This window comes from Podarcis gaigeae, assembly GCF_964106915.1.
Source record: "Podarcis gaigeae genome assembly, chromosome: 10".
NCBI classification, from domain to species: domain Eukaryota; kingdom Metazoa; phylum Chordata; class Lepidosauria; order Squamata; family Lacertidae; genus Podarcis; species Podarcis gaigeae.
This window is the reverse complement of record NC_139686.1, coordinates 59,879,345-59,895,101: the sequence shown is the minus strand read 5'-3', so window position 1 is coordinate 59,895,101 and position 15,757 is coordinate 59,879,345. Positions and strand designations below refer to the sequence as shown.

At 45.0% G+C, this 15,757-nt stretch overlaps 1 protein-coding gene and 1 long non-coding RNA gene across 2 annotated transcripts in view; one reads left to right on the top strand and one right to left on the bottom strand.

Annotated features, from left to right (window-relative positions):
• Positions 1–15,757, top strand: part of LOC310825732 — a 240,438-nt gene that overhangs the window by 124,847 nt on the left and 99,834 nt on the right. The window lies entirely within an intron of this gene.
• The window catches only part of MAPK11 (mitogen-activated protein kinase 11), a 49,219-nt gene that overhangs the window by 19,389 nt on the left and 14,073 nt on the right, over positions 1–15,757 (bottom strand). Inside the window, exons 2-6 of the mRNA XM_083699446.1 lie at positions 4,035–4,164; positions 3,741–3,799; positions 2,148–2,259; positions 1,434–1,463; positions 1,248–1,295 (exon numbers count right to left, since the gene is read on the bottom strand). Coding sequence (XP_083555572.1) covers positions 1,248–1,295; positions 1,434–1,463; positions 2,148–2,259; positions 3,741–3,799; positions 4,035–4,164 — 379 coding nt within the window. The remainder of the gene's footprint in view (positions 1–1,247; positions 1,296–1,433; positions 1,464–2,147; positions 2,260–3,740; positions 3,800–4,034; positions 4,165–15,757) is intronic.

Here is a 15,757-nt window from a genome sequence, read left to right as displayed (position 1 = left end):
TAGCATTCCTCTCCACATGCTCTGCACACAATTCTGGTGGCTGTGAGACCATTTCTCATGCTGCGTTGCAACAGTAGGTGGAGTAATAACTACTCAATGGGCATTGTCAGCTGCTGCTTTGAACACTACATGAACAATTTTATGTTTGCATTTCTTCTTATAACTGATTGGGATAGAGCAAATTAAAAAAATCTACAATGTATAAATGAATAGACAATGTCTTCTCTCGCTTTACAGAACGAAAAGTAGGATATAAATATAATTAACCAGGATTTCTCAATGTAGGATGATATGTTAACTTGAAAAAAATCAGAAATAGGAGCATCTAAAAAGGTAAAAGGTAAAGGAGCCCTGGACGGTTCAGTCCACTCAAAGGCGACTACGGGGATGCAGTGCTCATCTCGCTTTCAGGCCAAGGGAGCCGGCGTTTGTCCACGGACAGCTTTCCGGGCCATGTGGCCAGCATGACTAAGCGGCTTCTGGCACAACAGAACACTGCGACGGAAACTAAGTGCACGGGAACGCTCTTTACCTTCCCGCCACAGCAGTACCTATTTATCTACTTGCACTGGTGTGCTTTTGAACTGCTAGGCTGGCAGGAGCTGGGATACAGCAACGGGAGCTCACCCCGTTGTGCAGATTCGAACCGCCAACCTTCTGATTGGCAAGCCCTAGAGGCTCAGTGGTTTAGACCACAGCGCCACCTGCAGCCCTAATAGGGCGACACCAGTACAAACAATAAGGTCTTATAAACTGTCAAGTTAGAATCTGAGATGGTCCCACTCTGTTGGTGTGTTCATTACTATGTAACAGTTTAGTCTGTAATCCTAAATTCAAATTATCTGGGAGTAAACCCCATTGAACAGGACTTATTTCGGAGCAGAATAAGGACTGCACTGTTAGTTAATACACATCTTCCTTTTTAAAATGCTAGTTCCAAACTGCAAGTAGTTGCTTGATATCTGCAGCACCTACTATTTCACCTAGTTATCCAGGGCCTGAAATGGATGCAACACTTCTTGTGAGCAGTTACTGTAGAAATACAGCCCTAAAGAAAGGACCAAAACTTCTATAGTTGCTCATGTATTCAGAGAGCTTCCTGATCAGTTTTAAATTGGTCGGGTTTACAATTTAGTTTTTTACCAGAACAACCATTTAGAACAGATGCTGGCATGACAACAGGCACCACCCTTGTGTTAGTCTTGGTTCAAAACGTACCGAAATAATCAAAATAGCATGAATCCTACCCTTAATTCACAGTCTTCATTGACAGCTAGGTTACTAGGCTTCAGGTCCTGCACCAGAACAAAAAAGTTAAGAGCATTAAAACAGGGCTAAAACAAATGAGGTAAAAACAGTCTTGCAACTATATCAGAGCAGCAAGCCAAACCAATGATGTGCTCACAGTGCATTATATCCCCAGTAGAACGTACCCGGTGAATGATTCCAGCCGAATGAATATACTGTTAAATAAAAAGAAAATAGGTGAGGTCAGACAACAAAGTCAAACGCAAGTGATTAATGATAGCTATTAGCTGTCATCCACTCAGACAGGTGTTTTTGTTCTACAGTACAAAGAGATAAAGGTTAGCCTGTATTCCCACCTATGTGGCAAATGTTCAGTGATGTACGTAAGGAGCAAACGCACCAATAAGAAAAGCTGCTGGTGTTCTGCAATTCAATCTGTAATTTTTGCGAGTTTAAAGGCCCTTCCAGACACACTGTTTGTAACATAGTTTGCCTCTGACACCAGGGCTCCTTCATTATCATTTCGCTAAAGCAGCAAAACTTAAACATATGTGCCAATTATAGAGGAACTTACAAATCCCATTAATCCACAAATTATGATTTCAGCACTGCTGACATCTGTGTGGCACATTGAGTTGCAGTGTTTAACCAATATTTTGATTAAATGAACAGGTTGATCAAATCAATTAACTAGGGGTTAAAATGTTGTTTTAAACACAAGCAGTTATGGGAAAACCTATGAGTGCCTACCCAAGAAGTATTTTCTGTTGGGCAAGGCTTTTGTAGAATACATAATAAGAACATACAAGTAACATGAGCAGCAGGCATTATCTTAAGAGATGTTTCATCCTGTGGTACAGCTCAAGTATGTTTTTTTACCCTCCCTCCATAGGTTTTACCTTAAGCCCTCGAAGTAACTGATATATAAGAAACTGTATATGGTCGTCTGTCAGTTTCTGGCACTTCACAATGTTATTCAGGTCAGCACCCATTAAATTTGTGACAAGATACCTGTAAATACAAAGCATTCAGATGACATCCAAGTCTTTTTTTCCCCCGGTATCGTGGTGAGGCGCTGAAAGCAGTGCTTCCAGACACTAGTAAGAATGGGTCTTCCATGCATTTTATATGGTCACAAGATTGAGGAATGGGAAAAATATGAAGACTCGGTTGTCACAAACCATGGCTAAGGGAAACTGAACTCAGCGTAGGGTTTCTGGAATCGCAGGAATGCACCCAGCACTTCCTTCCTCTGACTCTTCCCACGGGAGGAAGCAAAACTTTGGCTCCTACCAACAGAGTTCAGTGCAGGATTAAGCCAAGTGTACAAAAGTTGAGAAACGAAGGCCAAGGAGGTTACAGATACTGTGAGTACAGTAGCATGGGGGAACATACTTCCCCAAAATAAACAAATAAATGAACAAGCACTAGATAACGTACAGGCAAGAGATCAATATCCTATGTTTATTCATTTAAAGCAGTTACGCTCCATGCTTTAGAGAAGGAGGCTCCTAGAGCATCTTACAAAGATCAATGGTCCCTGCCCCCTGCCCGCAGGCTTACAATCTAAAAGACACAACACAAAAAGAAAAAGGCTGAGAGGGAACTCAGGCGCCAGTTCTTAGTCACCATTGTTATGACACAGTAAATAGTTCTGTCTCTACGGAGTATGGGAAGCTTGTTGCCCTGAAGATGGTGTTGAAAAACAACTGCCATCATCCCTGGCAACTGGCCACGCTGAATGGACGGGTGGGACTTGAGGTCCCAAGATCCAAAGGTTCCCCATTCTTGTCCCATACAAAGCACACACACACACACACACACTCTGCAGGTACTTGCTGTACATTTTAAACAGCACCTTTTCCAGCCCTGGTTCACATGAAATGAACAACAGCGGCATCTGAGCGGCTGTGTTGTTCACCTGACCTCCCACAGGCCAGGTTCCTGAAGCATTATGGGATGTGGAGAGGTGAGGTGACGGCAAGGTTGGTGCTGTACAAATGCCTTAGCATCCCAACTACACTGCGCTGACCTTGCTGCCACCTCGCCCTTCACCTTTCCATCCCGTAGACAGTCGTACCTCCGCTTACATATCCCTCTGGATACGTAAACTTTGGGATATGAATGCAGCAAATCCGGAAGTATTTCCCCGGATTTCGCCATGCGCACATGCGCAGATGCGCTAAACCGCGCCACAGAAGAGCTCTTCCGGTTGCAAATTCCTCAGCATGCGGCCGGACCTCTGGAACAGATCCTGTTCGCAACTGGAGGTACCACTGTACTGAAACAATCCGGCTGCGGGAAGGTTGGGCGAGCAGCGCAGCCCCACAATGCCAACACTGTCTGCTACTGCTTTCAGGGCCTATAGACATCAGCAGAAGACAGGTGAGCACATGCTTTCTATAGGAAAAAACAAGACTTAGGCGTGCATAACTCGGGCTGGGCCTTTATCTTAGCAGCTCACCAACAAGTTTAGGTCAAACGTTACTTACACTTCATTAAAATTTTCTATTGACGCCGCAGGTGTGAAAACATCTAGTAATCCTATAACCTGAAATAGAAGAAGAGGGGTTTTTATTTTATCTGACGAAATGCATGAGGCACAGCTATCTCTACTTACCAGTTTCGAATCTAAAATGAAGGATAATGGCAGCCCGGCATGGAATAATGTTTGCCAAAACCTAATAAAGTCAGTTGTGTCTAACTGATGAAGATTTTAATAAAACTAAATGATTAGATGAATTACAAGCTCAATATTCGCAATTCGTACAGCCTGTTCCACTCACGTTTTCATGTTTCATATGCTTCAGTAATCTAAGCTCCCGATAGGTTCTTCTGGCGTGAATAAGGGACTGGAAAGGTCTCGAAAGCTTCTTGACTGCCACCTTCTGCCTTGTTTTGGTATCATATGCTGAACTGAAACAAATCCAAATGCAAAAGAAATGGAATTTTACTATATTTTATTTCATAAAATTTATACACCTCTTGATTGTAAACAAACCAACAAACCCTCAAAGCAGCTTGCAAAAGAGAGTAAAATAAAATAACAACTCTACTTTAAAACATTCAAAAGATTAAAGTTACCTCAATTTTCTAAGCACTGGCTTGTCTAGACAGGAATGTTTTTAGCGGTTGCCAAAAAGAGTAGAGTTAAGGCATCTGCTTGAGCTCAATGGGCAAGGAGTTCCAAAGTGCAGGTGCTGCCACACTAAACAATCAGGTTCCTACAAATGCCAAATAGGTATGATGTGGCACCTGAGGTAATGCCAATTCCACCAATCAAAGTGGTTGAGTGGGCATATGTAGAGTAAAGTGACATCGGTGGAGCTGTGGTCCAAACCACTGAGCCTTTTGGGCTTGCCAATTGGAAGGTCAGCAGTTCAAATCCCCACTACGGGGTGAGCTCCCATTGCTCTGTGCCAGCTCCTGCCAACCCAGCAGTTCGAAAGCACACCAGTGTGAGTAGATAAATAGGTACTGCTGCAGCGGGAAGGTAAACGGTATTTCTGTGTGCTCTGTCACGGTGTTCCATTGTGCTAGAAGCGGTTTAGTCCTGCTGGCCACATGACCCAGAAAGCTGTCTGTGGACAAACGCTGGCTCCCTCAGCCTGAAAGCGAGATGAGCGCTACACCCCATAGTCACCTTTGACTGGACTTAACCGTCCAGGGATCCTTTCCCTTTTTTTTTTAATTGCTGGTAAACTGGCCCCAAGTTGTTAAAGGCTTTATATACTAATAGTAACACCTTGAACATGGCCAGGTAGCAAATCAACAAGTTTTCCATACTTTAGTCCAGTGCTTTTTTTCCTTAAAAAATGTTTAGGGGTACTCTCAAGAAAATCACCATTTTATAGTTCAAATTGGGGAAAATAAATACAGTAAATGGACAGAAGTACAAAGATTCACAAAATGTTTAGGGGTATGCGTACCCCTGTGTCCCCCCCAGAAAAAATGCACTGCTTTAGTCTACATCCAAGCCAATTTTATTTATTTCTTTTTGAACTTAACTGTTATTATAACCCTTCATTCCTCTCATATGGGGAAAAAACAAATCTCAAATATTATTCAGGGTTCCCCATACTGTACACACATTTATCATTAAAGATCCATTAACAAACATGCTGCTGAAGTAAAAGCAAACATTCAAACAACAAACTATTTTAGTCGGCTGCTGTTAAGGTAAACAAAGCAAGTGAACTGGGTCGTTGCTCCAGTTCAGTGTTTGTTATGGCATCACAACAAAACGATGGCCTGGTGAATTGACCCAGACCTGCACATCTGCACCCAAGTCTTGCATCGGGTCAAGTAAAAACTGAGACAAGAATGCTGGGACAGAAACAGGGAACGACATTGCTAAATATAACCCTACCGGCATCAACAGGACCAAGGACACTTCTATACTTCTAAAACAGAAAACGGCAATAATAAACTTAACCAAACTGAGTAACAGACTTCAACATCAATAACCTCACCACACCAGCGGATTAAAAACCCGGAAACAACCAGCTGCTATTGGGACAATAGCAGGCCTTTGCAGATGCTGAAAGGATCAACCTTGGAGAAACAAAACAGATAAAGAGATAGCTAGCAATTCTACTAAGGTCTGCTGAACAGCTTACAGTTTCTCTTTCGTTGACCGGACCCGAATATGTTGTTTGATGGCTATACGGTATATTTCCAAAATAAGCAAATGTCATTTGTGGGGGGAAGGTTCTTACTTACTTATTTCTTTCATTATCTTAACATAGCGACCTTTTACAGAAAACTCCTCAAATAAGTATTTCTTGTGATGACCTACCACAAGCATTCTCCCTAGGTGAAATCTGTCGCTCCCATCTGCCACAACAAAGACCCAGAGAATTAGCATCATTAATTTGGCTTCCTATCTCCCAGGTCCCCAAATCAAGACTCCATAGGGAGCACTTAGATCTGGATTCTGGGCCCCTGGTGAACAGACAGGAGCCTCTATTAATTACAGAGTCTGCCACCCTGTCTAGGTGTATCCAGTGTTAATTACGCCCGCCAAACATTGGCATGCTGCATGCAGCCTTCTCATGTGCATCGTTAATTAAAGCCAACCAGCTTACAAGGCTATAAAAGGTTGCCTTAGGCGCCACTGACAATAAACAAACCTTCAGTATAAATGCTCGAGGCTTTGATAATGTAGGCCTTGATGATTCAAAACCTTAACATTTTCTTGTCAACCCCTTCTCCTGTCAGCAGGTAGCTGAACAACTCCGTTCCTTATGATGCAGATGTTGCGTTTGCTGTAATGATTCCCACAACCACAGCCTTACCTACGCAAAAGGCAAATAATAATAATAATAATAATAATAATAATAATACCTTTATTGTCAATGTACAACCTGTGTACAATGAAATTAACCGAGCGTCCCTCGCCCCCCACAAACACTCAATCTCATTGCACTCTGTGTGCTTGTCGCACAACACACCAACCCCAAAAGTCAGTTGCACTTTACAGTCATACCTCAGGTTACAGACACTTCAGGTTCCGTTTTTCTGGGTTACGGATCCGCCGAAACCCGGAAGTACCGGAACGGGTTACTTCTGGGTTTGGGGGGGTCGCGCATGCGCAAAAGCACTAAATCGCGCTTTGCGCATGTGCAGAAGCACCAAATCACAACCCCCGCGTATGCAGAAGCGCAGCTGCGGGTTGCAAATGTGCATCCCACATGGATCATGTTTGCAACCCAAGCATCCACTGTATTATTTTCCGTTCAGCAGCCTAACAGCCCACAGCCTAAATACCAAAGGTTTTTGTCCTATTGTGGTGGTGGCAGCTCAAAGAGCCACAATAAATAGGATAATGTGAACCCCTATAAATCCTTGAGTATGCTTCTAATAGAGAAGTTATGGTAACCCGTTGCTTTATGAAACTGATGGTTTTCGCAAGTTGCCGCCCCCCATTGGGGAAGAAGTACAGCTAATATGTGAATCACAAAGATACTGTTCATAAGCTAGAACATAAGTTGATACATGGTGCAAATGGATACACATAACACAGGTTCCCAACGTGCATACTAACACAATGTAACAGAAGTTAGTATTGTAACAGAGAGTGCTGGGAATCAAAGCTGAATCAACAGAAATTGCTAATGCTTATTGCGCATGTGTATTAAACATGAAATGAGGTCATGATCTACATGATTGGTGAAAATTGAAATCCTTTTTTGGAAATGTTATAAATACCACCACCCCGACCCTTGAGTGGGGTTGCAGTTTTGCGAAACAATTCGACTGTAACCTATTGCCTAGCAATAAACAACAATGGACTCCTAACTCCTCTTGTCTCTGAGTTTTATTGGCGTAAACTCAGAAGATAAGCCATTTTTGGCCCACAACACTATGTATCTAGCTGACTCTATCTAGCTGGCCTATTATGTGCACAGAATGCCTTCAAATTAAGGTTACCAGATGTCCCCGTTTCCCAGGGACAGTCCCCAGATTTAGAAATCAGTCCCCTGACAAAATCCATCTATTTAGTAGGAAGTTAAAAAGGACCCCGGATTCATTGAAAAAAATCTGGTAACCTTAACCTAATAGGTATCTAAAGCCATTTGCACATGCAGAATGTAGGCACCCTATATATAGAAATGAGTAAACCAGTGATATTTTAGGGAGCAGGCTAGCAGGCGGGGCCCATGACTTACATCATAGGAGCCTACACAACACAAAACACCGCTGCCCTATGCAGGTTTTATTTTATTTGTTTTTTATCTTATATTTTGGAAATGTATATCCAGGGTTTTTTCCCCTTTTAGTTTTTTTGGGGCCCCCAAGAGAGTGGGGCCCTAAGCTATAGCTTGTTTAGCTTATACGTAAATCTGGCACTGCTTCCTTCCAAAGGAGGCCAGGGTGGCATCCGCATAAGCGATAAAACATCTGAACACAGTTCCAATGCAGATACACACTGGATAGACAAAGTCTGCCTAATACTGAAGGAGAGGGAATTCCAAAGTGTAGGTGCCAGAACATGAAAAGGTTCTGTGCAGAACAGAACTCCTGATAAAGTGGGTTATCTGTGGGAGGCCCTCACCTGCAGAGAGGAGTGATTGACTGGGCATATAAGGGGTAAGATGATCTTTCATAATCTTAAATGAAATGTGAACGCATAAATGGCTTTTCTGGCTAGAAAAGAGAACAAAGGGCTAGCATGGGGCTTAAACTCTGCCAATCTATCTGTACTGCAAGATTTCCCCCTTGGCTTGCCTTAACCATGTTAATTTTGACCACGTAATGGTGGCATCTGAATGCATGCTAAGCCATAAATCATAGTTAAGCAAATATGCATATCAGCTGCATGTTGGTGCGCACAAAAGCGGAGCGCGCCTACTCTGCTCCTTTATTAGTTGAGCAAGGAAATGAGCCACGGAGCGGCTGGCGTTGGCATGACATCTCCAGCCTGTGGTTGTGGTTCCTCTCTCACCAAACAGACCACAACAGGGTAACCAGAAACAAGAGTATTTCATCCATGGTCCATTGTGTGTCGAGGTCCCCAAGCCACCCCAAATAACTCAAACATCACACAGAAATTTTGTTTAAGGTTTTTGGCATAATTTTTGGCCACAACTTTATTAAAATACAAAAATGTGAGTGGTTGCTTAGGCATTGGTTGCGACTATCTGCCCCCCAGTGGGGTACAGACTGACATTTCACAAGTCTGCGAAAGTCAGAAAAGGGGAATACATTTGGGGGTAGCGACAGAGCAGGGAACCTGCCCTCACCCTCCCCAAATGCAACCAGGGGCTCTTGCATGGCCCTAGCCCCTTGACAGGGTTCAGACAAAAGCAATGGTTAGCCCCTGCATTCCTTGCAGCAGCAGCATTAGAGGGGCAGGCACAGCCAATCCATGCCCCTCAACCAACCAAACCCTAAACCAATGCCTAACCGCAACCTTACAAGTTGTGACGATTTGCTACGCAGTAGGCAAATTGGGACGCAGGTGGCGCTGTGGGTAAAAGCCTCAGTGCCTAGGGCTTGCCGATCGAAAGGTCGGCGGTTCGAATCCCTGCGGCGGGGTGCGCTCCCGTCGTTCGGTCCCAGCGCCTGCCAACCTAGCAGTTCGAAAGCACCTCCGGGTGCAAGTAGATAAATAGGGACCGCTTACCAGCGGGAAGGTAAACGGCGTTTCCGTGTGCGGCTCTGGCTCGCCAGATGCAGCTTCGTCACGCTGGCCACGTGACCCGGAAGTGTCTCCGGACAGCGCTGGCCCCCGGCCTCTTGAGTGAGATGGGCGCACAACCCCAGAGTCTGGCAAGACTGGCCCGTACGGGCAGGGGTACCTTTACCTTACCTTTAGGCAAAAACCAAATGGCACCAGCCAATCAGCCAGATGGACAAAATTCCTACTGGGCCCCTGCCCCAAGAGCAGGCGACCCCATGACAGGCATAGAAAGGTCAATGCAAACAACCCTAAATATAGGGAGGGGGGATGGGCAATCCGATGCACGGAGCGAAAAGAGGAAGCGCTAGGCTTCGTGCAGGGAGTTTTAACATTTCTGGCTGTCAATCACAGAATGGCAACATTAACTTCATCCCAACAACAAGGGAAGCCCAATCACAACAGTGGCCAATGATCAATTAGCCCGCCCCACAACTTTGGAGTGTCTTGTCCGCCCCCACTGCAACAAGTGCTCTCCATGAAGAAGAACATGCTTTGGTGATGGGAAGTCAGGCAAGCACTGCTGCCCTACCAACCACTACTGTCTGGAAGGAATCCCACTCATTTCCCCCCTCTAGCCCAGTGGGAGGGGGAATCCTTCTGCCCCCATCCCACTGCCACAGAGGTAACCTGGAGTTGTGAAATAATTGTTTTGTCCCGTTTCACTTCCTCTCCCTCATAGTTATGCCAAACAACATTATCCTTAGTCATATTTACTTGGAAGGTCGGCGCTGTGGTCTAAACCACTGAGACTCTTGGGCCTGCTGATTGGAAGGTCGGCAGTTTGAATTCCCACAATGGGGTGAGCTCCTATTGTTCAGTTCCAGCTCCTGCCAACCTAGCAGTTTGAAAGCTGCCAAAAAGTGCAAGTAGATAAGTAGATACCACTCTGGTGGGAAGGTAAATGGCGTTTCCGTGCGTGATCTGGTTTCGCCAGAAGCGGCTTAGTCATGCTGGCCACATGACTCGGGAAAACTGTCTGTGGACAAACACTGGCTCCCTCGGCCTGTAAAGCAAGATGAGCGCCGCAACCCCAGAGTCGTCTGTGACTGGACTTAACTGTCAGGGGTCCTTTACCTTTTTTAAAATGGGAATTAATCTCAGGTAAGGTGCCCACTTATACATCACTAAAAGTGAAGAAATACCAGTACCTCACCACCCATTACCAGAAGAGGAAGAAGAAGAAGAAGAAGAAGAAGAAGAAGAAGAAGAAGAAGAAGAAGAAGAATTAGAATTGAAGGCAAAACATGCAGAGGAAAATTCAGAAATACAGTTAAGAACTTAATTTGTTCTGGACCTGAAACTGTTCTTAACCTGAGGTACCACTTAAGCTAATGGGGCCTCCCGCTGCCGCCATGCTGTGATTTCTGTTCTCATCCTGAAGCAAAGTTCTTAACCCGAGGTACTATTTCTGGGTTAGCGGAGTCTGTAACCTGAAGCATTTGTAAGCTGAGGCGTCTGCAACCCGAGGTACCACTGTAGAATGGGAAGACTAATGTGTATTGTCCTGCATGCCTGCCCTGATACTGAATGTTGGACAACTTCAAGGTTCCTGATCTCCCTTCTAACGATTTGACTGGGCAGTTTCCAAACCGAGGTTGCCTCCAAAGAGAGGACAGTAGAAGGCTGCCCTCTGTTAAGTAGGACACATAGCCACTCTGCTTGCAAGTAAATCTGCACTGGACTGCAGGTGGAGCACTAAGCAGTACATCCTGGGTTTTTTAAGAGCTGGAAACAGAGAAAAGGGTTGAGTGTTTTACCTGCTCATGCCATCTTGCAATGTTATTGTTGATACTTGTATGGTAGCTCCTAGCAACAGCAACCCCCACAAATACAAGAACCTTTTCATTTTTTTGCAATGAATTTCACAAAGATCAGCACACTCTTAATGAGAAGCAAATGAAAGCTTTCACACGCAGCCTGATCATATGCATATTTACATGTAGACGAATCCTACTGAGTGTAATAGGGGTTACTCCAATTAAAGTAGTTCTAATGTGCATGAGATTGCAGCTTTAAATATTCCGCTCCTTACTATGGCTGTCATTGTAGCTGTTTCTGATGCCTTGCTGTCTAAATAAGTAGCCACAGCAATGAACAGTTGAAGGAAGGTCCATAAAATAAAGAAGGAAGAAAATTGAATTTAAACATCTCATTTAAGTTCCAAGAAAAGTGATGAGCAACACTGAACGGCAGACCTAAAACACTGATTTGTCCCTGGCGTATATAGTAAAGGTACCCCTGCCCGTACGGGCCAGTCTTGACAGACTCTAGGGTTGTGCACTCATCTCACTCTAGAGGCCGGGAGCCAGCGCTGTCCGCAGACACTTCCGGGTCACGTGGCAAGCATGACGAAGCTGCTCCGGCGAACCGGCACCAGAGCAGCACACGGAAACGTCGTTTACCTTCCCGCTTTACAGCGGTACCTATTTATCTACTTACACTTAAGGGTGCTTTCGAACTGCTAGGTGGGCAGGAGCTGGGACCAAACGACGGGAGCTCACCCCGCCGCGGGGATTCGAGCCGCCGACCATGCGATCGGCAAGTCCTAGGTGCTGAGGTTATACCCACAGTGCCACCCGCGTCCCGGAGTATATAGTATGTGACTATTAATTGACTGGTTCATCAGTTAAAAGTCAGATAAAAATGGTAAAGGTAAAGGTACCCCTGACCGTTAGGTGCAGTTGTGGACTCTGGGGTTGCGCGCTCATCTCACTTTATTGGCCGAGGGAGCCGGCATTTGTCTGCAGACAGCTTCCTCATCATGTAGCCAGCATGACTAAGCCACTTCTGGCAAACCAGAGCAGCGTACGGAAACACTGTTTAACTTCCCGCCAGAGCATTCCTATTTATCTACTTGCACTTTGACGTGCTTTTGAACTGCTAGGTGGGCAGGAGCTGGGACCGAACAATGGGAGCTCACCCCGTCGCGGGGATGCGAACCGCCGACCTTCTGATCGGCAAACCCTAGGCTCTGTGGTTTAGACCACAGTGCCACCCACATCCCTAATCAGATTTAAAACATCCTTAATGGTTTGGCAGTCCTAGTAACAAACCCAATTGTTTGTGCAGTCTCAAACTTGTAATATTTGCAGATGTTTCAATCCACAGTGATCCACTGCAGGCAAATCTTCTCTTTCTACTCAGAGAGGAAAGTGGAAGTTAGCAAATAAAGAATGCAAACTAGTCTACAAAAACAATTTTGAAGGCAGACGTTCTGGTCAGAATAAGACCATTAACTCTGGCTTTTCTCCTAGAAATTGCAAAGGCTTATTTCTAAGGAGCCTAAGGGTTAAAAGCTGGTGTTGCTATTTCTTTTAACATTAATTATCCCTTTCACAACTGCTTCTTTATCTGATGTGACACTAAGAGGAAGTGGTATTTGCCTACTATATCATGCAACACACCAGCTACACTCAGAGAAATGTGAAACAGATACTGGATATGTGCAATTTCGTATTGTTTTACTGGTTTTAGTATACAGCACTCTGGTCTCCTTAGAGAGGAAGAGGAGAATAAATATTTATTAATTCCTGTGTTGGGTGGTGGTGGAATGAAGCAACTTACAAAGTTACTACACGTTTCATCCTTGTTTTAAGGGATGACAATGCTAAAATGACAAACAGACTGTCGTCATAAGACAGATTATGAAACTGATGTTGCACTGAACCCAAGGCATAGGATTGCTTGCAATGCTTTTATCAGTAAGATAACGGCAATGGGCTCAAATAGCCAAAGAAACCCAAAGCCAAGATAATCCAGTAGCTCAGGAAAAGGGAATCTGTGACCCTCCAGAGATACTTTTGGACTCCAACTTCCATCAGTCCCAGCCAGCAGGTTGTTTCCAACTAAATTTTGGAGTAAACCCATTACAGTTGTACCTCTACTTACATATCCCTCTGGATACGGACTCTTTGGGTTACGGCTAAAGCAAACCCGGAAGTGTATACTTCCAGGTTTCGCTGTGCATGCATGTGCAGAAGTGCTAAATTCCTCCACGCCCATGTGCAGAAGTGCACCTCTATTTATGTTATTTTCAGGGTGCGAATGGACCCCGGGAACGAATTAAGTTCGTATCCGGAGGGTCCACTGTAAAATTAATGGACCAAAATTAGCCAGAGCCGTTAAATTCAATGGGTCTTCTCCAAGTAGAATTGGCTACAACCCAGCATGGCCAATGTTCAGGGATTATGGGTATTGTAATCTTAAAAAGCAGAGACATCACCTTGCCAACAAAGGTCCATATAGTAAAAGCTATGGTTTTCCCAGTAGTGATGTATAGAAGTGAGAGCTGGACCATAAAGAAGGCTGATCGCCGAAGAATTGATGCTTTTGAATTCTGGTGCTGGAGGAGACTCTTGAGAGTCCCATGGACTGCAAGAAGATCAAACCTATCCATCCTGAAGGAAATCAGCCCTGAGTGCTCACTGGAAGGACAGATCCTGAAGCTGAGACTCCAATACTTTGGCCACCTCATGAGAAGAGAAGACTCCCTGGAAAAGACCCTGATGTTGGGAAAGATGGAGGACACAAGGAGAAGGGGATGACAGAGGACGAGATGGTTGGACAGTGTTCTCGAAGCTACCAGCATGAGTTTGACCAAACTGCGGGAGGCAGAGGAAGACAGGAGTGCCTGGCGTGCTCTGGTCCATGGGGTCACGAAGAGTCGGACACGACTAAACGACTAAACAACAACAATTCAGCAACATTTGGAGAGCCACAGGTTCCCCACCTTTGAAGTATCCGAAGAAGATTGAAATAGAACAAGACTGCTCTCATGGCAACACACTATTCCCCCCCTTCCCAGCTCAACCTCCCCCCAACTCTGTAAATTTGCATTATGTAACTGAGCAAAGTGTAACACAAGGGTTAAGCATTTAACTAGGGTTATCTGGTAAGTTTTGTCGTGAAGGGAAATTGGGCAGTTGCAAACAATACGGAAAATGTGACACAAACCCTCATGGCAGTAACCCTCCTAATCAAAAAGAAGACAAGGAAGGGAGCTAAAGAAAACCACAGCCTTCACACACCAAAGTTATGCATATAATCCTGGAAGCAATGTGTTCCTCAAGCAGCAAAGAAGCCGCTCTTAGCCTCTCCAAGGCTGTCATGTGAACATTACTGCTTGTTATTGTTGCTGTTTATTAGATTTCTTATCCACCCTTCACTATAAGGTCCCAGGATGGGTTGCAACCATTTAAAAACCACAGCATTAAAAACAATTAAAACAGATTACAATGAAGAGAACAGGGTGGGTGTTAAGATAGCTCTGTCACACAGCAGTGTGTCTGGGACCTTCATTGTGAGCTACTTTGCCTTTAAGTACAGAGGTGCATCATCAGCTCACAATGAAGGTCCCAGACACACTGCTGTGGGGAGGGAATCCCAGAGCTTAGGGGCTACCACAGAGAAGCCCCCCTCTCTCAGGCAGTCGCACACCCCCAAACCTCTGAGGGCAGCGGGACTACCGAGAAATGACCCCACTGCCAATCTTAACAGCCAAGAAAATACGCAGGGAAGGAAGCAACCTTTCAGATATTTGGGGCCGAACATTTGATACATCTTTAATCAAAGTCAGAGCGTTGGTCCATTTAGCTCAGTGCTGAATACTCTGATGGAGAGCATCTGTCTGGGTTCTCAGACAGAAGCCTTCCTCAGCCCTCTTGCTCAAGCTCAATCTTGAGATAACTCGAGATACCTCAGTGATTCAAAGCTGGGGCTTTCAACACGCAGAGCATGTTCACTAAGCCATAGTTCCCCTGCCTTGCAAAAGTGCCCACAGGCCCCAAAAGGTGGCCGACCCCTGATGTAAAGCCAACTGCCCCTTAAGGTAAAGGGACCCCTGACCATTGGGTCCAGTCGTGACCGACTCTGGGGTTGCGGCGCTCATCTCGCTTTACTGGCCAAGGGAGCCGGCGTACAGCTTCCGGGTCATGTGGCCAGCATGACTAAGCCGCTTCTGGAGAACCAGAGCAGCACACGGAAAAGCCGTTTACCTTCCCGCCGGAGCGGAACCTATTTATCTACTTGCACTTTGATGTGCTTTCAAATTGCTAGGTTGAAACTGCCGCTTAGCTGCCTTTAAAGTGACAGTGCAAGCTCCCGGTTTAACTGTTGCTGATCTGTTACATCCATATCAGACAATTCATCCAAATAACACAAATAAACAGAGAGAAGGTTGTTTTTCAATTAGCTAATGGAGAGGCCAAAATCACTGAGGCTCAAACATTCCAGATATTCCAAGCTCTGAGAGCATGTAACAACAACAACAACACTATCAAATTGTTTTACAAGGAAACACTATTATCAGAGCTGGCCCACCCATGA